The sequence below is a fragment of the Varroa jacobsoni genome, unplaced genomic scaffold (genome assembly GCF_002532875.2).
Source record: "Varroa jacobsoni isolate VJ856 unplaced genomic scaffold, vjacob_1.0 scaffold_233, whole genome shotgun sequence".
In the NCBI taxonomy this organism is placed as follows: Eukaryota; Metazoa; Arthropoda; class Arachnida; order Mesostigmata; family Varroidae; genus Varroa; species Varroa jacobsoni.
The window spans coordinates 135,538-158,461 of NW_019213135.1; the positions used below are offsets into that span (position 1 = coordinate 135,538).

Here is a 22,924-nt window from a genome sequence, read left to right on the forward strand (position 1 = left end):
TTGACATCAATTAATAATAAGTGTTTATTTTTATTACTATATACCATACTATATATGGCTAAGACTGCGGGCATTTTGCTATCAACATTTTTCGCTTTTCAAACCTTTAGCGAAGAGTTAGATATCGAGAACCAGCATTTTTTGTACATCGAATTCTCAAATGTCCATCTGTAAAGAGCGAGAGGTAAGGAATAACCAAATGAAAAGCAACGTTCTCCTTGCCTTAGCCCCTGTTGTTAAATAGAAATTTATGTTCGTAACGATTTTGTGACGATTTGCATCTTACTTTTTGTACTCTACCAATTCCTGACAAGTGATCTTAAAGCTGACTCATAACAGTGATACGTCAGCCAGGCGGCCACGTCATCTGTCTGCCTCCCATAACGTGCACATGTAAATGGTAGACACTTTGAGCACCCTGTACGCCGTTGTTGATTACGACACGATAACCTTCTTTCAGGCCTTGCTGCGCGGCAACCTGTCAACAATGGCTCAATGTTATTTTTAAAACGCCAAAGAAAAGGCACAATTCTATTTACTATTTAATTTACAGATATTTTTAAGTCAACTTATGTGTCGTTTGCTGTGGATCAGCTGTTAACGTTGCAGGATACACTTAATAGAAAGAGATCATTAGCGCTCACTACGCTTTAAGTTTTGAACTTTGAATGTGACGTTTAGCGAACTATTATAATAGGCTGATTGGAGCCGCTTACGCCAATGGTGTGTTAACTATTAGTTCTTCATGTCCGAGGCGATATATTTGTTATAAAAAATAATTCGTACATATGTACACACGTACATACAATGTGTCGCAGCTAGGGTGAGAAAGATACATTTAAGTGGTCTGTTATAAGTGAAGGTGAATCGAGGGCGACATCGAGACAGATAAGGTCGCTGTTAAAGAGGCAACGACAAGTCAAGAAGGACGCTTGTATTATAACTGAATAAGTGGAATGCGCTACGGTTCAGTGGTTCAATTGCACATTTCTTCCTTCCGATCCTAGTTATCCTCTCAACAGCCTAAAGTCTATTGCAGTATTACTTATAGTAATGTGCAAGTCTGACCAGTTCCATATAGTATTTTAATAAAACAAAAAATTGACACATATATGTATGTCAACTTTTTGCTATTATATATCATATACAATTATATATTATATACCGTTCCTTACTCTCGTTAGCAAGCAAAGAGTCAAGCAGTACATTGACTCACATCGTCATATTCTCCTAATCCGATACAGCAAGCTATTTTCCCAGCATGAATGAAGAAACTGTACCGTATCATGTTTTCAATTACCTTTCGAGCAACCAGCAACAGATGACCAAGCAGATCCTGGTCCGAGTCGTCGGCCTGTTCCAACGTTGCTATAAATTTTCGTGGGATAACCAAAAAATGGACGTGCGCTTGAGGGTTGATATCGTTAAACGCGATGCACTAACAAAAAAAACACATAAACACGTTTGCCATTATAGCTTATAAGTAATGCATTAACTAGTTTAAAATTAAACTGGATACATAAGAAATTAGTACACTTCGTATGTGTTATCTTTCACCAATTTATCAAATCAGAAATAAAGTAGTCAATGTAATTTCAAATGTTTCCGCTTGGGTTTAAGAAAGTATCCGATTTAATATAACATCTTGCAATCATACTAAACACGATCATATTATTACAGCTTCTAATTTAGTTAAGAAGTGGTTAGGAAATTCCAGTTTTTTTCATCTTCCGGTTTAGAAAATTTACAGGCTATTATCAATTTTTGATAAATACTCAGTCTCTTGTAGTACGCTTAACCCAAGTACAGTAATCCCCTTGGGTACAAGATTTGACGTTTTATGAATATTGATAAATACAAAACCTAATAGATTTTTTTAGCAAGATTTTTTTTAGCAATCACCTAAAATGTGTACGTAGGCACAAATTGATTGTCTTTGTTAACAAAGGGTCATTCATTACCTACTACAATAAAAAAAAATCTATTTAATTAAAAGGACCTTTTTCTTATTACTTATTTCCATATTTTGTTTACGCTTAAGGTTTTTTCCCGTCAAAATCTATGCTACTCTAAATCAAAATTGCTGCCTCAAAAATAAGTTCGATCAAATAAGACTAATTGCGGTAAGTATGAAATCTCCTCGTTTTCAGTAAAATCCCTTACTTCTGTCGATTCCTGCAATACTACTGGTTCTTTCAGATGTATAAAGAGCCACCTTATTAAAGAATGGGTGGTAGCAAGTTTGCGTGGACAACTTGTAGCTTGCGACTATCTAAGGATTAAAGAACCTGTACGATATGACACCTTGTCGTCGTCGTAAATGATATCTGCTGGAATGGTCCCATCAAGAATCTTCGCAAAAATTGTCGGCTGTCCTGAAGCAGCGTGCTTTCTTGCGGCTCGAGCTGCATTTGCAACCTCATCTATGTCTGTCGAGTGTGATCGGCGAACGACAGCCTAAAGCGAATTCGAAAATCTTGTGTTATTTACAGTACAGCATCCAGCCTTGAGTAACACATTTATTGATAAACGTGGTAGTTAATGATCACCTGCCAGTAATATGTACGTCAAAGAATAAATACAATTAGATTAAGTTATAAATATGTATGTAAGACCATCCTCTTCCGCAGTATCAATGCACTAGTAGAAAAACTTAGTCAAGTATGCACCATACACTGAAGAGAAAAGCATATATTATAGTACTGACCTAAGAAATGTGATAAGAATAAGATGTACTATCCGTTACACATACAGGTAAGCCAGAGTCCAAATGTTACTTTACACTGCGGTCTAAATAAATCGAACATTTCTTCATCTCTAAAGAACGAACCACGGATTGCTCAGACTCGACAGTGTGTTTAAGCCGATTCAAATAGGAACCAATTTCATAACTGTCGCTACACGTCTAATGCATTGGAAAAATGTGTTACTGCATTAGGTCAACAAGCTTTTTTTTTTCTTTGAACCTGTGACGTCGATGTACCATGTTTGCGGGATAGTAGCACGTTTCGATAATTTCTTTACCTCGCGCCTGATATTTCGAACATATTTTGGTCTCCAATGGAGGCGGGCGGACTGGCTCGTGGCTTGTCCCATATTATTGAGAACAAAATGGGGCTTTCGGGTTAGATAGATACCTGCAGACGGCTGGTATTCAGCGATCGCGAGATGAACGCTGAATTCATCACCAAGCGCTTGGCAATTAACCCGATGAGCATCTTGGAAGCTTCTTTTACCGCATGAGAATAATAATGCACCTGTAATAAATGCAGAACGCAAAATGCAGCTTTAATCCTGTTTGAAACAAAGAGGTAAGGCATCTTTCCAGGGTGCCCAATTGCATGGTCTTGCGCGTACGTAAAACAAACAACATCTGTGTGTTTGCAGACATAAATCTATTAAAGACAACTATTTCTGAAAAGCGCAGTAATGTACGGGAGAAATGGATAGTTGATGATAAATACCACAAAGTGAATGCACTTCGATTTCTTTAGTAGTGCTTGCTATTAAAGAAAACGCGTAGCCACTCGTGTAGCAGCATAGCGGTTATACCAACAGTTCACAGGTTAATACATGCTCAATAACAACGTATATCATTCAGGTGACAAGTGGTTAAAGTAGAAAAAAATCTCACCGTACACTTTTTTTTCAAATCTATTTATTAATCTATTTAAATTATTGAAACTTTTCATGAGATGGGCGAACTTGCTTGAACAACAACACAAACCAAATCGTCGGCATAACAGTGATGACTGCAAACGAGTTCTAAATTCATGCGTGAAAATCAGGCTTCTGTATTGATCTTATTGGAACAAAATATTCAGGTCTGAAAGAAACTAATGCATACCACCTGTTCCACTATCTGTTTATTAACTGATCGTCTGGCAAGTCGCCAGCAGCTGTCTCAAAATTTCCTAATAATAACGATCGTAAATGCACAACTCCCTGAAAACTCTCACAGTTAGTGATAATAGACTTCCGCTTGTCGGAGTCTAAAAGAATATCGAGAATTCGTGGCACAGTGAATCAGAACAGACACAAAGCGATCTTAGCTGCTTAATCATTTAAAGCAAGCACACAGCAACAACTTTTAAACAATCCCGGCGCGACTGACGGTCAGTAGAACAGATCAGCTGATGTTTTGGCCGACATTTGCTGCTCGTAGTGTTTAACTACCACTCTCCGGTTAGTCCTTGCACCAGTAGCGCAGGATCACACTCATCATTACGACAAAAACAACAGTGACCGGAATACCCCGCTGCCACAGCGAGGATAACAACAAAAGCAGAAGCACAGTAGGTCGACTGATAGGAGAGCTGGTCACTTATACCCAACTAATGACGTTCACGGAGTGGGAACAGAGTTTCTCGAATGCAGTGCTTGCTCATTTTATTGCCTTTCAAAGCCCGGCGACGCACTTAACTTGTAGTGGTGGTCTTCCTTTTTGGGAGCATACCAAGCAAACCAAAAAAACTTCACTTAGTTTACATTTGTTGAAAACCCCGTAGAGGCTTGTCTGAGTGTGTGTAAGTATTTTCGCCACGAAAACGGTGTATTTAACGAAAATGTCATCGAGTGGCGGAGTTAAATTGGCCGATTTGTGCGCCGATTGCTGTGCGGCCGACCCGTCGTGGGCGTCGTTGAGTTTAGGTGTACTCCTGTGTTCTCGTTGTGCACTAATCCACTTTAGCTTAGGCAGGCATATTTCGCAGATTGTGTGCTTGAACGAAAAATTGCCAACTAGACAGAGAGAGCTCTTAGACGTGTTGTCGACACGTAATATAAACTCTGTTTGGGAGCACTACCTGCTTGACTCAAACTTCACTGGTGGATGTCGGAAACCACCACCGAACGATCAAAGTCTACATCCGACGCGAAGCGCATTCATCAAATCAAAATATGTCCTTATGAACTTTATGGAACGGCTTTCACATGATACTAATGAGCTTCAGGTCAATATCCGACTCATGACAAATCTGAGAACGAACGACGTTGACGAATCTCTCAAGTTGATATTGCAAGGCGCGGACGTCCGGTTTGTTCATCCTGAAACAGGACAGACACAACTCCACGCTGCTGTCTTAGCTAGTCAACCACTTCAGGTAGATTGTTTCAAATAATAGCTGCAAGGTTCTTATATCGATCAGTAATATTTTGGCGATAACAATCAGGCTGTAAGAAGTCAGTGCAAGTAAGCTAGGTTCCGATACTTTGTTATTATTATTTTGCTACATACTTACAATTGGGTGACGTGTAGCCACACAAACTTGTAATGTCTCTTTCCCTCGGTATCGCTAATAAGGCCGCATAAATAAGACTAATCACTTAAAATTTACTACTCGTAATTATTTGAGCAAATATTGTTCGAAACTTTAACTTACATCTCATTGAATTATGCTTCACTTCATATAAATCACTTCGAGAGAGTACCCTTTGCACTTTAAAATAAAAACCTTGTCTCTAAATAGCTTCACGACACATATTATAATATAGCTTACATACTGATCCCAATGTTTACTCATTTGAAACACATTAAGGAGTGTAGATGCAAACTGTTTTCTGTTCTAGGTTGAGCTTCTCCTAATTCACGGAGCGGACCCTCGTGTCGAAGACGGATCAGGCCATTCGGCGCTTGACGTTGCTCGGGCAGCTTGTCGCCCAGATTTGATTAGTCAAATGATGACTGCCTTAAATCAACTAAGTGATAGTCTACAGAGTTTTGTTACTAGCATCGGTGGACAAATGTTGGCCAATTCACCCCCGCCGCTTCAGTTGGATGATGAAGTTCGAACGGAGCTATGTAAAGATCTCTATGACGAAGTCGAACGCCGAGAGATACAATCGCAGATGAATTGCGATGAGGTGCCATTTCTGCCAGTGAACCCGGCGTTCGCGTCAATCCGTAATCAATCGAGACAGAAACTCGCCAGATTAAATCGCCAAGAATTAGCGGCACTTATTGTCCTCTGCGTTGGACAGGAACGCCTGTCCGCACATAATTCATGTAGTGGGAGTGTCGGAGGAGGAGTTCGTCTCCCAGACGACGACGATGAACCTTTGTATGATAGCGTTTGTGGGGATGACGATATCACAATTGTTACGGAAGAAGTGGAAGAGACAATGGCTGCGTCGGCGGCCGAAACCCCAACAGAGTGGTTAACAGCAAGTCCGCCCTCGCCTGCCCCGACCTTACAATCGGTCCCGCCACCAGTTGCTGAAGCACCAAGCTTCTTTCCCAATCTAATAGTGAAAACGGATGAAATCACAAAGCGTACGCATGCACTTTTAGTTGCAGCGAAAACCCAGAATGACGCTAGCTATCTCTCAATTTGCAAACAGATTCGTTGTTCTGTTTTAGAAATGTCATATCTGTTACCTCATAGCTATCCCGAGCCGGCGTGTCACAGCGCCCTGCAAAACATCATACGAGCAGCGGATGATCTCGTGAACAACTGCGAATGTCTGTTAAATGGCGATAAAGCTGAAAATGCTCAAAAAATCATCAAACTAGTCTTCACTGTTGCTCACGGTGTCAAGACGTTTGTGATATCGTTCCCACATCTGCGGAACACACAACCACCAGTTTAGGTAAATAAGAAGGATACATTACGATAAAGTTAACTCAATAAGCTCATCTATCTATGTACATACATGCTTGTAAATTGGGGAATCTAGAAATTTCGTACGAACTTTAGGGGGTTTAAGTTAGCCTGCTTTATTATTCATTACGGTATATGACATAAAAAACAATGTTTTTAGCTACAAGATAGCTAATGGAAGTTTGTGCGTAGAATTTTCGCCGTTTGAGTGATCCCTGGAATTGCCCATATTAATCTTATATACGTGATTTTGCACCTGCATACTTTTTTCTAATATTGAAAATTGACATGTAACATTACAGCGTGTTAAACACTGGCTAACCTGAAATATATAATCAAATTTAGAATTAATCCACACTTTACTGCGTACGAGTTAGAATAAGTAACCGGTTTTTTTTTTTTTTTTTTTTTGTAAAAAAAATGATGAATACTTATCTGCCTTCTTACAATGTTTAGATTGTTATCCGTTGATGGTAAAATAGTTCTCGCAATTGTCTGCAAGTGATTGTTGTTTTGACTTAAAGGAGCTTCTTATACTCCTCATTTGTGCTCCGTGACGAGTTAAGCTGTTGTCACTTTCTTTCACTTATCAATTAAAGCGGAACGAAACAGATAATTATGCTCATAGTCTCTATATTATGATATGCCCAATGTGAAAGTCCCATATTTCCAGAAGGTTTATTGGGGAGTGACGCGACAACCGTAAAATATACAATTACGTATAAATACCGACAATCGATATGTACCACAATAACGGTTTTAGTTACATGTAATTAAAGCTTTGTACAATAAAACTATATGCTTTGACTATAAAAAAAATTTGCGTGTTTTTTAGTGAACGTTATGTTAGCAGGTAATAAGTGTTTTACGCTGTTAGAAAACTCTTTGATTTTTTTTATATTGGCATCCCTTGTCTATATTGTAGAAAAAAGTGAAAACCCGACACGGAGTTTGGCTTTGAAACGAATGCACACATCCTAAGGTGGTTTTAAAAAACAATATTTAAGGAATTGATACGCTTCAGTTTAAGATAACAAATCAAAATCGATCTAAAGGATAAAAAGGCGATATTTAACTGTCTAAAAACTGATTTTAGCAAAACCAGAAGAATTTGCTGGTAAACAAAAAACCTGATGAAGCGACTATAACATTGCATGCTCTGAATAGCGTGAATATATCGTAGTCTGTGATCTTCATTATCTTTTTTGTTGTTTAGCCAGTTACAGCAGGAGCAGTTAGTTGTAGAATCTTTTTTAAATCAATTTTGAGTAATAAAATCTTTAAATAAAGTCAAATTTAATTTCTTATATTATCATTTTCTTTTAACAAATGTGGTTAGGAGATGTCGAAATTTAACTTTCTCAAAGTAGGTTTATTTATTTCAAAGTTCAAATTTCATCAAAAAGTTTGTGCCATGGAGAAAACTGAAACAAACTCCTGCGTTTACGGTGCAAGAAAATAATTTTTGGAAAAAGGAAAAAAGCTGTTAACGGGAAGTCGGAGATTCACAGTAAATATGAATACGAGCTCTATCGCGAAACATCAGGGCGTAGCGGAGTTGACTTCTGTGTTTGATTTGTATTCGACGAGTGCACTGCTTAAGAAACAACAATTGGCACAGACCAATTTTTTGACCTCTCTGATAAAGTGTCCTATGGGAAGCCAATATTAGCACAAACTCAAGAGTTAAAAAATATAAAGATCGAAAAAGTCAAGCACTGGAAGGCCTGTATCTGGAAGCATTATGCTGGCAAAAAATATGGTCTTAAAGTTAGAAACTTATTTCTCTTTTACCGAATCGATGACTGTCATTTGGCTAAAGTTTTAAAGGGGGGGGGGGAGACACGACGATGTTAATGACTACCTTCGGATAACTTATCGAGTTTCATACTATAGAATGTACCTACGTATTTCATTAACAAAGCCCTATTAATAAGATACATACTACAATGAATAGTAGAAAAGTTTGATTTGGTTACTGAGACGCAGTAAATTAAAATTCAGTTTTTTAGACATTCAAATTTAGCTTGCCTGAACAAAATGTTTTAGAAAATACAGTTTGTGGTTAAGTGTACGGAATACTTATTGAGGTCACCAACCCATAGGTAGAAAGAACGATGATATAGAGTATAGATAGTTGTTCAGCCTTTCATAACGGTATGCGTTTGTAATTGAATGTTTTTCCCAGAATAAACAGGCTAATAAAACATTTTAAAAATATGAGTACTGCTGTCGGAATCATACCGCTGAATATTGTCATGTCGTCATCTAAACGAGTGAGCCACACACAGTCTTTATTAGTCAGCATAATATGACGATTTTACCATCTAAGCTAAGATTTTATCCATCATAACGTAAAGGTAACGGCGGAAACTGGAAACCGTATAATCTCTTCTGTTCTTATCACCCACAAGCGAATCAATACGGCATTGTACGTCTCGATTTGTTATTAATATTATTTATTTAGGGACAAAGGGACTAGAGTGTCTGGCAAAACATCTGGCAGTGGTGGGATTCGAACCCACGCCCCCGAAGAGACTGGTGCCTTAAACCAGCGCCTTAGACCGCTCGGCCACACTACCTCTTGGTGAAGCTTGAGAGTAGGTTTAGCAGTGTATTCACTGGCTTATGCCGATAGCGCTATCAACGACTCTCAAGGCCAAGAACATGTTCAATGACCGGCCAGTTATCTTTCACTGACCGTTATCTGAGTCCCTGCGGGGATACATAATGCACAGTAAATCGGCCGTTAATTGAAACGCTAGTAGCTGCAAACAGAGCTTCTTTTCCTAGACCGCGCATGCGGCCTCTTGTGGTCAAGATACTAAACAAGTCACGACCAGACTTGCGGTAAACGATTATCACAACTAAAGCGATAGCGTATTTTCTATGCAGCATTATCCACAGGTTTTTTTTTGCTCTTGGTAGTCACAGCTCAAGATAGCATTTTTTGGCTTCGCAAGCCTCGATAATGTCTGCGGAAATTTTCCGCCGGCAGGGTCGCCAATAACTTACAACAACACCAAGTAATGGCCATATTAATCTTGGTCTTTTTCGAGCACAAAATTTGGCGGCGTAGGCCAAAAATGTACGCACTAAGTATTGAAGTCAATTGGCAAGTTAATAAGAAAGTCTCAAGAGGGTTGAATACACTCAAGCGAATCCAATTATCGGTAGACACAATCGTCTTTTTTTTTAGAAGTGGAATTTTAAAACCAATTCGGCTTGGTACTTAATGTCTGGATGTATACGACCAGCTGATCTAACGACAGCTACCTAAAAGACTATAATCATCAAACCAATAGTAACCGTTTGCTGCTACATATTTTGCTGATACAAGCAACACTAAATGTGAGGGTTACTGCATGTAGGCGAAGTAGACGTTAAAGATTAGACAAGTAAATTTTCCGAACTGCCTTACCCAGTGAGTAGCCCTTAATCCATATCGACGAATATGTTTATAAATTCATGAGATATTGTATATTAGTCAATAAAATTTATCGGAGTATCGAAAAATGAAATATTTGATTGGTCAATATTAACAAATCTTTTTGTGTTGCCGGCCGGTTGATTTTTGGAGATAAGAACGAAAACCAACTTTTATCCACACATCTCTTCAGTTACAAATGATCACACTTCTAATTATAGCTGACACCTTTTCATGAGTGTCGAATAATTTCACTAGTGTTCTGCCTCAGCACCGATGCAGGTTCTGAGCTCAATTGGAAAAGCAAGATGTCTCTTTTGTATTTAATAAGCCTCCTAGTTTACGCTTCTAACCTAAAACCACAGTTTGTTGTTAAATACCAAGGCGTTACTTGCTTCTATATGGCCGGTCTCAATCGACGAAGTCAGTTATGAAAAAAATTTCAAACTATCGGAGTTCAGCCACACGCTAAAAGCTATTTGCTGGTCAAACTGTTTTTTCCTACATCATCTGCATGGCCATTAAGATGGAGTTCAGCGAGGAGCCTACACACACACACACACATATATATATATAAGTGCAAGGCATCGAGATAATTCGCAGTTAGTTAGCAGAGTGAACACTACTGTAAGTGTTGTAACTTACATCTCTGCCGTCTTATGACATTATTGGTCGGATCATCATTGCATTCTTAGGAATAAAAATATACTTTTCGTATATAACCTCGATCGTTAGGATCAATAGGTTCGATGTTTGTACACGACAATATATAATGCGGGTCATCACCTCAATACCGTGCATCTTCTGGGGCGCATACCTAAGCGAAATAATGACCTGACATGATTTCCATGTGTGTCGGAGGTAATTTGAAGTTCAGATGGTCACGCCCAAAAGAATTAGGTGTTAGAGTTTGCGTTCTGTATACAAGTAAAGATCAAAACACTGTTATCTTAGCATAAGGTTTTGTTACGCCTACTGTGAAAACTTTATGAAAAAAATCCTTTTCAGTCCCTAATTATGTAAAAGTATATTGGATTGGAATTAGGCTATTAGGTACATGCTGCGTTATTGTTTGTTTGAGAGGAACACTCATATTCCACATTGAAAACGGGTATAATTACGATAGCCGTTCAGAACCAAAATAATGCAATGAAACTCCTGGTCCTGCTGGTATCGCTTCAACATGTAATTTGCCAACCAGAAAAAAGAAGTCTGCAATAAAAAGCTGAGCACAGCGCTGCGCCCCTTATGACGGGCATTCCTCATTTCATCGCATCCAAAGCAACCATGTGAATTCCGGTTGTAACCGCCCTCGCCATCGATGTCATCGAATCGCAAGCGGAACCGGTCCTTCGGCATATAGTACGCATGATTCAGCTATATTTCCATAGAGCAGGTTGTAACGTAGAAGGGCAAGTAGCACGACGCTGTATTGCAGTGACACAACTTTTCACGGCTCATTTTATCGCTGCTTCTGGTGCATTAGGTAATAAGACGGCCCCCGGCAGAAATCCATCCCTATTTGAGAAAGGGTTCTTGAGAGATGGGTACAAGCCCCTTTCTTCTGGAGACAAAAACTCCAGTTTGAACAGCAGATCCGAGCAGAGTGTTCGTCGAGCAGCTGGCAATAGCGATACCATGTCTCTGTTAAATGGCATGTTTGGATTAAAGGAAGGGCGATTAACGCGAGGCAAGCGGCTTCCTGGACCTAGTGGAGTCCCGGTGTTTGGGTCTTCACCGCAACTGGGAAAGTTTACCAAGATTTGGGATGGCTTTAGCGAACTCCACGAAAAATACGGCAGTCTAGTGGGAGTGCAGATTGGAAGCCGATATTGCCTGCTGGTCAACAACGTCGAAGACATCAAAGAGATTCTCATAAATAGAGCAACCAGTTTTGCAAACCGCCCGGACTTCCTCCGGTTTCAAGCAATTTTTCGATGGAACCGCGATCTTTGTAAGTACTTGAAATACTATAGCGTATACAAACAGTCATGCTTTGCGGCCCAGTACGGTTTAGGGAAATACGTTTTTCAATTACTGACGAAAAGTTATGAGATCTTTCAGAACTTAAGTTTTTATGCTCTTGATATTATTTAAATAACGACGAGGTGGTTATGTGGCATCTTTTAAGAAAGACTGAAAATACATCCGGAGAAAACTTCAGTTCTACGAAAGAAAAGTTCATCAGTAACTGGGAGCAACAAAAATCCGAAATTATTTTAGTAACAGTAAATAGTAGTAAGTTTAAAGTTGCCGAACTTACTGAAATATTCTTCTAACGAAGGCTTAGGCGCAGTATACCGCAATACATTTTAGACCTTACAGTCTGGTCACACTTTTATCCAGCAACAACGTAATTAGGTCTGTATCGATAACTTTAAAAACTCGTTCTATCCTCTTCACATAGCCAGGAACATCGATAATTTATTGTTAGCTCCCTCTTTATTTAATAAGCATTCCAAATAAATGTAGGGGCGCTGCATGGTCGTATTAAAAACACCAGCTGAGGTCATAAACCGAATGTGTCAGGTTTGACATCCGGTACCGCCATTAAACATCGCTTAGACAGCTTCCAGCACGAAAGGTCACATACAAACAGAACATAACATTAAATGAGCAAGTCTTTTTTTAAAAAAACACTGCTATATGTTGCATTGTTATTTCTAGTTGGCACTAAAGTATGGCTAGCTTGTTATCTCTCAGAATGAAGATGCAGCTTCTCCTAAATAGTCTAATGAAAGATCAATGTGTCAACGTTGACAAGCAAAATTGGTGAAACTATCGAGAGTGAATAGTATCAGTTCACTTATATGGGTGTAGTTGTCTTTTCGTTTAGGGTTATAAAAAAAATGATCAAGACTCTGGGACCTAAGCTTTGTATTAAGCAAGATTTCCGAATAAAAGCCTGTTTCTAGAAGTCCAGAGGCCTTTTCAAAAAACGGTACATCAATGTTCTTTCACTGGTTTTCCCGATACAACTAAATGAATCAGTTTTATAATAACGTCTAACATACTTCTGTTTGTTGGGCTTTTACTTGCTTTGATAGTTCATTTACTTCATGAATAGGTAAACGCCTTTATAGGGTGTGTAAGGTTGACCCATAACAATTCAAGGTGCAGACCAACCTTGAATCTTTGGCTTGATATGCCCATACTTTTTATTTACCTATTCCTTGTTAGCTTATGAATATTGGCCTGAAACATTGATTTCTGAAGTATTTTGCCCATCGATTGCGTTCAGCACAAACAGGATTTGACACCTCATCTGTTAATGGGTTATATCATTGAAAGCATTACATACATAGCATGCCGGCGCTCCTTCAAATCATATTCTAGTACAGTAAAGAATGCAATAAAATTTAACAAAACCATTACAATCGAGCTTAACATTCCGTGATGTATGTGCTCTGCTGAATCTGTTTTCGTAGCTGTCGCTTTGTCCGATTGGTCTACAAAACAGAAGACCCGACGCGATATCCTTTATGGACCTCTGCATCCCAAGGGTGGCGTATACCTTCAAACGAAGATTTTCGATAGTATTTCATCGCAGACTATACTCCTGATAGATTTCTTTAGGGAGAAGAATGGTGAACCCTTAGAGCCGCGTTGGCCCATCCTAAATGCTATCGGAAACGTGTTTTACGATTTTTTTTGCAGTAAAACGTAAGTTGAGACATTCTGAGTTTTCAGTTATTTTCATTTATCCCTCAGCGGAGGGCTTTTTAGACTATAACGAGCTTACTTTATTCTTAATGTGTCATATTCAAAAAAAGGACTACACTAGTTTTTTTTCAATAGATAATGTATTTCTATATTTCTCCTTTCACTGTTTTTGCCTGCTTTTTTTTTTCTATTTATCCTGTAATCATATCGTTAGCCATTAGCATGGACACAAAACTTAATTGTCAGTCGTATTGACTGACCAGTCCCCACGGCGACCTGAGTCCGGTGCGTCGCTGGTTGCAAAGCTAAAGAGCCGTTCTCAATTTAAATCATTTCATGTAAAGCATTATAGCTTTTGCGTGTATTACTAAACGTACCTTCACTATAGCTAAAAAATCTATATTGTGAAGAAATGAACGTTATATTTGAAGAAAATTCATGCGTTACTATTAGCAGAAGCGGTATAAAATCAAAGAAGGAACCATTCGTTGACATTGCAGGTTCGACTGGAACGATGCTGTGTACTTGCGCACGGTGAACTTGTATAATGAAATCTTTCACGAGCTATTTCAAGGCTTTGCCATTGATTTCATGCCATGGTTAAAGGTGATTTTATCTAAACATCTATTTCGACTTGCAGATTGTACATATCGGTACATGAAAAACCTTATACTGAACGGAACCAATTATGAATCTCACACGTAGAAGAACTTGCATATGGTTCGCAAAAAGTTGTGCTTTTTAAAATCAAATAGTTTATCTTCTTATTACAGCCATTCTATAATAAACGACTCAATGAACTGCATGCGTTGGAAGCTGAAATCTCGAAGTTTAATAGCGGTATGATCACGGAGCACGAGCAAAGCGCAGCAGCTTACGAAGTTGAACCTCGGGATATATGCGATATCCTTGTGCTGTATATAAACAGCGCGGCAAATTGCGATGCAGTGAAGAAGATTAAACTCGATAGAACTGACCTCGCGGTGATCATTGGGGACCTCATCGGTGGTTTTCCCGTCGTAAGCAACATGGTCCTTTGGGGAATTTATATGCTTGCAAACGAACCCGAAGTCCAGAATAAGGTATGATATATAAGATGACTGCGTAATATGAGACAGAAAATATTCGTGGAACGCTCGAGAATCTTTTAAGTAACCATGTTAAGGTTTCAGAGTCAATTTTAAAGCTGTGTTGAAATTACGGATAATCTCGGTAAAATTATCTTGTAAAACGAGCAATAATCATGCAAAACTGGCTGTTTAAATATATCAAAATGCACTCCTTTTATTATTTTTTTATTGACAGTTGTTCGAAGAGTACGAAGTTGTTTGCGGTTCAGGAATCCCGGGTGCTGACCATAAGAAGTCGTTGGTCTACACCGAGGCGACTATGTACGAAATCCTTAGGATGGTGTGCTCGCCCATAATTCCACACGTAGCCACGCAAAATACAGAGCTTCAAGGTTATCATATTCCCAAGGACACAATGGTAATGTTCAATATCTGCGACCTCAACTTCAATCCAGAACTTTGGGACAAGCCAGCTAAGTTTATGCCAGACAGGTATGACGGTTAGATGAGGACATGTGATCTGATTCTTAGATTAAGGCGATATTAACATTTATAGCTCAGAATTGGGCTTAGAAGCAATAATATACATCATCCGTACCCTAGCTTTGTCACGTGGGCCATCTAAGCAAGCGTGCGATATTTATGTTTCATCATAGAAGGTTCGCAATATATCCTATGCAATTAATACAGGGCATTTTTGTACTCATAATAGACGTGCATGCATGTTGAGTCAATTGTAGCCCTGTAACTTAACGCAAAAGTATTTATCTCTACTTTTTTAGGTTCATTTGCGACGGGACCCTACTCAAGCCAGACCACTTCTTGCCCTTTGGTACTGGCAAGCGATCATGCATGGGCGATGGTCTAGTTCGCCACATCGTCCACTTGATTCTGTCAGCATTGATTGGACAGTTCCGAGTCCGTCTTGCCCCTAGTACGCCAGCGGTTGATTACTTGGATGCACGCGGCCGAGTTATCATGGAGACAGAACCAAAATTGATGTTCGAGCAGAGACTGTGAGATTCCAGTTTGTATACTTTGTGCTTTTTATCACCGTGCATGAGGCATGCATGCTTTTTTGCATAGAACATAGCACATTATCATACAAACAAAATACATCTTCATACACGTCTTGGTGGGCAGTTATCTAACTGATTTTTATGTATAGATAGTAACAGGCAAATCGAATGCATGGTGAACAAAGCTGCAATGGAAACACATGTATACACAAGTACGTATGATGAATAAAATATACAAGTGTTTATACTTTTTTTTTCATTTTCATGTAGTCGTTATTAATTTTATCAAGACGCGGCGAAATCGTTTGTGTAATAATGGTTGGATTTCACAGGCGAAGTATGAAGAATGGCAACGACTAACCTAATCATTTATGTAACATTTAACGTACATTGTTTTAATTAGCAAAGTACTCTGCTTATACACAGCTAGTGCAAATTAGGTAGTAATATATTTTCCACGGGTGTCGTGAGGCTGTTATAAATCAGAATAATAGAGCTTAGATTCAGTACTAATAACAGATTCTAAAACAAGCCGCAAAAAAATAGTATTCTGTTTTTATAAATATATCGTTTTACTAATACTGCAAGTAAATATGTTACATGTACATAGCTGTGACGGCCAGTATGCGCTGTGCTATAACTACGAAAAGATACATCATCGTCATTATATCATTATTGCATATGACGAAAGGGGGGGGGGGGTCAATGTTCACTGAGAATCTCGTGTGCATTGGATCGAATGCCGTAACTATCGATTACATATATATGTGTACGCAGTAAGCGACGTGCTTATAATTACTTTACCAGCTAACTATTGTTCCATTCATCGAGGTTATAGGATACACCATGTACAGGCCAAAATGCTCTGTCAATGTTCCTTCTTCCCTAAGTTGTAAGTTGTTTAGTTAAACGACAAGTATTTGCTATTAGTTGAAGTCCAGAATTCACGATTTAAATTGTTGTGGAGTTTCCACAATACGAATTGATCAACCTTCGCAAGTCTCGTCGTATATATTTCTCCTGTATAATATAAATATGGGACATTTGCTTGTGGGAATAGCTATTTGAAGATCGGGCACAATGAAAACACCTTCTTGGGTGAAGGTCAAATTGTGCAGGTCATCATCCTCGTGTAAAACATGAGTTTAAAATTCTATCGGGTGCATGGCGACTGCGTCTAACTTTACATTGCTTTTAGCTTTCAGCCTGCGGTAGAGTGGATTCGGTACCTGCAAACTGCTATTGCCTGTAGATGGCTGCAATTAATCAGTCGCAACGGGCTTTGCAAATAATATAAAAGCTCTTTTTGGTATATTTCCACGTCGTTTTGTATTAGGTGTACTAGGATGGTGTACTAGGACTCTTAAGAACGCATTTTCAACGAAACGGGCCAAATTAAACTTGCTCTACCATTGGTAAAGAATACGATGATATGTGAAGTGCCTTAACCAACTTGCCGTAATCATACATCGTTATGATTCGAAGTTGTTCTTCTCACAATATGCAAGAAGTCAGCATTATATTGGTGGGCTGAGTAGTTTTATCGAGATAATACCATGTCGTTGAATATTCTCGTGTATTAAGTTAGTATAATACGAAGTTATTACGATATTGGACAGCGAAAGGGCAGCCCCATGGTGTGCATGCGAGTCGATTTGCTTTTGTTCTTGCTTGCTCATTAAAGTTACTGTTATTGTTAGTTATTAATAAATAAATTAATAGATAACGATGATTTGCCACCATAAAGAATTTTGGCAGTACTGGAATTTGCACTTTAGGTCTGGAAGAGACTGGTGTCTTATGACAGCTTCTTACAAGTTACTACGCAGCAAACGCAGGAGCTAAACAGGTGCAGGAGTTTATCCATTAGCATATGTGGGAAGCACTATCAACAACTTTCGAACCCAACTTCAATGACCGCTGACCGAAACACCATTTGCTGAAAACAACTTTTTCTCCAGGAGCTCGTTATACTTACAATGAACAGAAGACTACGAAGGGTAATTATGGCGGTCAAAGCGACATTGTACATTTCATATAGCATTATCCATGGGCGCTATGCTTCTTTCGGTCAGCTATAAATTGTAACAGTAACTACTTCTCTGGCATTGCAAGCTTCGATAATTTTCAAGAAAATATACTAATCGGATCACCGGTGGCTTACAGCAGGACCGACTAACAAAAATGCCAATCTTGTTCTCTTTCGGCAAAAATCTCGGCAGTACAGGCCAATAGGATTAAATGTTCAAATCACTTGACAAATGAACATGAGGGCCTCTAGAAGAGTGAATACATTTAAACCAAATCACCAATCCTTTACGATCGTCTGTTCATGAGTGGCGCAACCCGTGAAATGTTTGTGTGTGACAATGTGATAATTAGGCTAACAGTGCACATACGTAATAGAGATTTTGCAATATAGAAACGATTAGGTCAAACAAGTTTCTGACAAGCAAGTCCAGAGTGTAGTAACTGCTTAGTTATTTATCCATTTTGTTGACTTGTTGTTGTTATCCTACAAAGAACGGGTCGTTTTTTTGAAAAACTTACTTGCCAGTTGATGTGTGAATGTTCATCGCTACCTTATCTAATTATAACTATATCAAAGCAACAGTAATAGCATGTTATACCTTATATTTATATCGATGCGCTATGAAAGATCCCCAAATGTTCCCAAAGTTCTTGGGAGAAATTTTTTTTTTTAACTTTTTTCTGCAGATCTGTCGACTTTCATGAACTTATTTGTTTTCCATATGTTTGACAGTTGAATTTTCTGGCACTTCCTTGCCATGTTACTAGAGCTTGCTGTAGATGGAATTTGCTTTCACTGTGTATTATGATATCATTGATTTGATGAATGATCTTCATGAGGCAACGTCACGAGAATTGATTTGTGGGAGTAAACCAGTGATGAGGAGCAACGGATTTGTCCTTCAACGGACTCTGTTGCTTATTCTAGCCGTTCTCCATCATCACTTATAACGAAATTCCGTTAAAGGATATATTTGACCAGCTTCGGCATTTTAAACGGCTAGCCTTATTTGTACGATGCTTCCTAGTCCAGGATCGAACGCAGCCCTCAAATTAATAAAGCCGCTGCAGAGAGCATTCGGATGACATATTTTTGTTATTATTTATCTAACGCTAGGAATCCGTACTATGCTAATCCACGCTGTTTGTTTGATAGTGGTTTGTGATACTCCGTTTAGTATCTTCGGAAGTACTGTAAAAGTAGACAAAAACTAGACAAACGATTTTGTTTGAAAAGAAGAAATCGTCCACAGAAATACTCCTAAATGAAAACGCACTTATGGGCAAATTTATTTCTAAAACAAAAAAAAGTACTACATTTTTATAATAGGATAGATAAAAATAGCAAGAGATTCTTCAATAGCAGAAAATCTTCTTCGCCGGCTTAACATCACCTACTACACTCGTAGCTAGTTTTTGGAGACGAGAACGGAAACCAACCTGGGTTAGTACGCCCTTTCAGTTAAAAAGATTACATTTCTAATTCTAGCTTACACATTTTCGTAGTTGCCCAATGGTTCTCCTATGGATCTGCTTCGATTCCAATACTCAGTCAATGAAATTTAAAAAACAAAACACCCTTTCATATTCCATACAAGCCTCACTACACTACCGACTGAAGTCCACAATTTAAACACGAGAAACACCACCTACCTCAGTCCCCATCCATGAAAGTTAGTCATGAGAAAGAATTCAAAATGCTGAAGTTCAAGCGCACGCTGCGAGTGTTTTGTTGGTTAAATGATTTTGGTTCGACATTCCGGTATAATTATCGAAGGGAATTACATTTAAAAGCCTGCATTATGTATACTCAACGATAACAACTTGTATAATTCTCACTGCGAGAGCTTAAACAACATTCGAACATCATGCAATTAGTCCAACGTTGCGCAGCAGAGTAAGCATTACTGTCACTACCCTAACTTGCTGGTAAACCATTTTAGGCCATCATCGGCTGGGCTATCCCAGCAAGTAAGATACGAAAGGACCATGAATATCATGTGCATCGTAAGAGTCAATAGGCTCTATATTTGAATCTGATCACATATGATGTGAGTCAGCACCTCAATACAATGCACCTATTGGGGCGTATACCTAATCGAAATTGTGATTTCATACGATGGTGACTCGGGTCGTAAGTAATTCAAGTGTGGCTTCGCCACGTTCAAAAAAATTAGGTGCTGGATATTGCGTTCTATAGACAGCCAAAGATAAAACATTGTTCCAGTTTATATAAATATATTGGATAAAAAATTTGGTTATTGCAACTGTATACTACATTACTCCGAATGTTCTACAACAAAGATCGACATGTAGACAGCGACTGTTCAGAATCAATATAATAGAATAAATTTCATAGTGGCAGCGCCTCGCTGGAAGAAAAACTACGTTCAGCGCTGTTCCTTCTATAGACAGATACTTCTTACATCATCGGGTCGAAAGATAATCATGTAAATTTTCCCTTGCCGTTGACATCATCGAATCGCAAACAAAAGTGGTCCTTAAGCCTACAGTACGTAAATTTTTTTTTTTTTCATACCACACGTTGAAACGTAAAAGGTCAAATATTACGACGCTATACCGCGGCCAGAAAAAGGTGCGATATAATGCAACGTACTTTAAGTGCTATAACGGCGCCCTATCCCATAAATCAATGAGTAACAAGATCTCATCTAGTTCCAGTCTCAAAAAAATTTGCATTGTTTTACCAACACAGCCAAGCACTTCGGTTATTTCCCGTTACTTCCTTGCTACACAAATATAAAAAACCGAATAAAAAGTCCAATCAATAAGGTTAATAAGTTACGAGATTTTAAAAACGTCCTGTAGTAGAATAAAGAACACCAGGTTCAAAACCACTGTACCACCACATACGAAACAAATATAATATTCAATGACAATACTGTCTTATAAAAACATTGTTAAACACTGCACTGATAAGTCTAGGTGGTATTCAATATGGTTGGCCTGTTATCCCTCAAAATGAAAATGCAGTTTGTCCCAAATAGCTTAATGAAAAAGTCAATGTGTCAAGATCAACATGTAAAATTGATGAAACTATCGAGAGCGAATAGTATCGGTTCACTTATGTGGGTATGCTTATCTTCTAGTTTCGAGTTAAAAAAAATTATCAAGACCCTGAGCACCTAAGCTTAGCATGAAGCAGGATCTTCGCACAAAAACCTGTTTCTAGAAGTCCAGAAGCTCTTACTAAAAACGGTACATCAATGTCCTTCCACTTGTTTTCCCGATACAACTAAACGAATCAATTTTACAATAACGTCTGGGCTTTTTCTTGCTTTTGTAGTTTTTTTACTTCATTAGTAGGTAAAAGCCTTCGGAAGATTCGTAGGGCTGACACCTAAAAATTCAGGGCGCGGCTGAAAACTTGGACCTTTGACTTGATAGCTTATGCTCATACCTCTTTATTTAATCAAACTTCGACGGCTTATTAAGATTGGCTTGAAACATTGATTTCTAAAATATTTTTCTTATCGGTTTCGTTTACAATAAACAGAATTTGACGTCTCATCTGGTAATGAGTTATATCGCTGGAAGCGTCTTTTTGCGTTTCTAAATTTAACCATAAATGCTACGCAGGCGCTCGTTCGAGTGAAAATCTAATGCAGGAAGAAACAAGATAGAATATGAGAAAAATATTCTGTAACTGCTCTGTTAAATTTGTTTACACAATTGTCGCTTTGTCCGATTGACTTACAAAACAGAAGACCCAATGCGATATCCTTTATGAGCCTCCGAGGGTGGCGCACGCCTTTAAATGAAGATTTTCGATAGTATTTCAGCACAGATTACACTCCCGATACAGCCATTTTATCGTATTATCATCTGAAATTAAAGCATAATTAACGTTGCCAATTCAATAGTTCGCTCAATAAGGGTGTTCTACTTACAACGTCTTGAAACTAATAAATGCTCAACCGGGTGTCGATTCTTGGGTGAATTTCGTTCATTTGATGTTTCGCACCTATCTACTCGAGCGAAAAAAACGGTATGAAAACAGCATTTTTATTCAAACAAAGCTAAGCAACAGTGATTGCGATTTTGAACCCCATTCTCATCTATTATTATTGTTATTACTATTACTACCTTTGTCACATATATAGATCAGATATCACAACACAGCATGGGATACAAAATGTACTCTCAAAAATCGGTTTTTACTAAATAATTTTTTTGGAATATAGGCTACTTATTATTAGTCTATCCACTCAGGCATTAACGGCTTGCTGGTCTACAATACAGGTGAAGCGACTAGAGTGCACATATCAAACTGATCTTCTGTGCGTAGAATATGAGCGAATATGTTATTATAAGCAAATTTGTATTAAGCTATTTGCCATTGTTGTTGTCGGTTGTAAGAGGGTTTTTGCTTACTTTCATTATTCTAGGTTAAGAAACATTTTTTTGATTCTACCCAGTGTGGTGGGGTATGATTTGCTTCAATTCAATTGTTGGGCTGTTTTACAAATCAAACTAAGTATATAAGAAACGTTAAGTTCTATTTGAATTTACGATGTACAACACGCTACTGAAGCCTGTTCTTGCAAACATATATCGATGCTTCGATGACAAATAACTGTTCCTCTTTGTCCCTTTTCGTGTTGGACATTACATTGAGCTACTGCAGAATTTTATTCGTCATTCCTGATTAATAATTATGTAGTTGATAATACATAATAGCGTACTGTATGTGCGTCATCCTGTGTGATTCGTTTATGTTTTTTTTGCCTATTGCATCTTTAAGAAATGCAAGGGATAAATAAAATAATATTACAAAGTGATAATTTGTCGTAAAGCAGCCTTTCTGATTGGGTGGAGTTCTTTTTGTTTTCTGTTAGGTGAAGCCGCTGATCAATGGGTGAACAGTTCTGCAGAAATCATGCAGCATGTGCCACTACATTTAGTTGACATTATAATAAAGCTGGACATATTGGGCGTTTTCGTATATTGAGTAATGGTAAAACCAAATTTTACTTTAATTAGGTTCATTTCAAAGAGTCGATATTACTACAATAAACTGTATTCTGCGATAATATAGAATTTGGCATAATGATTTTTTATCGGTTTTTAATACTTCTTAAATAATTTATCCTG

The 22,924-nt window shown here is 38.3% G+C and overlaps 3 protein-coding genes and 1 non-coding gene across 12 annotated transcripts; 2 read left to right on the forward strand and 2 right to left on the reverse strand.

Moving 5' to 3' along the window:
* On the reverse strand, nt 1–19,714 carry LOC111273881 (uncharacterized). Of its 7 annotated transcripts, XR_002688090.2 has the most exons (6): nt 3,728–3,857; nt 3,138–3,257; nt 2,305–2,457; nt 1,301–1,438; nt 287–478; nt 1–168 (listed from the first exon to the last, which is right to left on the reverse strand). XR_002688090.2 is itself a non-coding variant. In XM_022855896.2 (5 exons), exons 1-5 carry the CDS (start codon nt 19,472–19,474, stop codon nt 347–349), a joined length of 555 nt encoding a protein of 184 aa, XP_022711631.1. In that variant the 5' UTR covers nt 19,475–19,714; the 3' UTR covers nt 1–346. The 7 variants fall into 7 exon arrangements, 6 of the variants coding, with proteins under 6 accessions (XP_022711631.1, XP_022711634.1, XP_022711633.1 ...); XM_022855896.2 differs by lacking the exon at nt 3,728–3,857 and adding an exon at nt 19,463–19,714 and having other exon boundaries at nt 1–478; XM_022855899.2 differs by lacking the exon at nt 3,728–3,857 and adding an exon at nt 3,960–4,108 and having other exon boundaries at nt 1–478.
* On the forward strand, nt 4,116–7,418 carry Git (ARF GTPase-activating protein GIT1). The gene is made up of 2 exons (XM_022855893.2): nt 4,116–5,102; nt 5,569–7,418. The coding sequence occupies exons 1-2, from the start codon at nt 4,566–4,568 to the stop codon at nt 6,586–6,588; spliced, it is 1,557 nt and encodes a 518-aa protein (XP_022711628.1). The 5' UTR covers nt 4,116–4,565; the 3' UTR covers nt 6,589–7,418.
* On the reverse strand, nt 9,100–9,181 carry TRNAL-AAG (transfer RNA leucine (anticodon AAG)). Its single transcript has one exon. It is a non-coding gene; the product is annotated as a tRNA-Leu (tRNA).
* On the forward strand, nt 11,513–22,775 carry LOC111273879 (cytochrome P450 307a1). Of its 3 annotated transcripts, none has more exons than XR_015316122.1 (8): nt 11,513–11,980; nt 13,455–13,689; nt 14,190–14,295; nt 14,463–14,771; nt 14,995–15,251; nt 15,542–15,775; nt 17,557–17,778; nt 22,669–22,775. XR_015316122.1 is itself a non-coding variant. In XM_022855892.2 (7 exons), the coding sequence occupies exons 1-7, from the start codon at nt 11,665–11,667 to the stop codon at nt 22,670–22,672; spliced, it is 1,461 nt and encodes a 486-aa protein (XP_022711627.1). In that variant the 5' UTR covers nt 11,516–11,664; the 3' UTR covers nt 22,673–22,775. The 3 variants fall into 3 exon arrangements, 1 of the variants encoding a protein (XP_022711627.1); XR_002688089.2 differs by having other exon boundaries at nt 11,514–11,980; nt 17,537–17,778; XM_022855892.2 differs by lacking the exon at nt 17,557–17,778 and having other exon boundaries at nt 11,516–11,980.
* The last annotated feature ends 149 nt before the right edge of the window (nt 22,776–22,924 follow it).

Coding starts and splice junctions, on each gene's coding strand:
- LOC111273881 (XM_022855895.2), bottom strand. CDS start 3,775: ATGAATTTAGAACTCGTTTGCAGTCATCACTGTTATGCCGACGATTTG. Junction 3,258..3,727: donor ACTGTTATGCCGACGATTTG/GTTTGTGTTGTT, acceptor CATTTATTACAG/GTGCATTATTATTCTCATGC. Junction 1,439..2,304: donor TCATTTACGACGACGACAAG/GTGTCATATCGT, acceptor TTTTTTTGTTAG/TGCATCGCGTTTAACGATAT.
- Git (XM_022855893.2), top strand. CDS start 4,566: ATGTCATCGAGTGGCGGAGTTAAATTGGCCGATTTGTGCGCCGATTGC. Junction 5,103..5,568: donor TAGCTAGTCAACCACTTCAG/GTAGATTGTTTC, acceptor TTTCTGTTCTAG/GTTGAGCTTCTCCTAATTCA.
- LOC111273879 (XM_022855892.2), top strand. CDS start 11,665: ATGTCTCTGTTAAATGGCATGTTTGGATTAAAGGAAGGGCGATTAACG. Junction 11,981..13,454: donor TCGATGGAACCGCGATCTTT/GTAAGTACTTGA, acceptor CTGTTTTCGTAG/CTGTCGCTTTGTCCGATTGG. Junction 14,772..14,994: donor AACCCGAAGTCCAGAATAAG/GTATGATATATA, acceptor TTTTATTGACAG/TTGTTCGAAGAGTACGAAGT.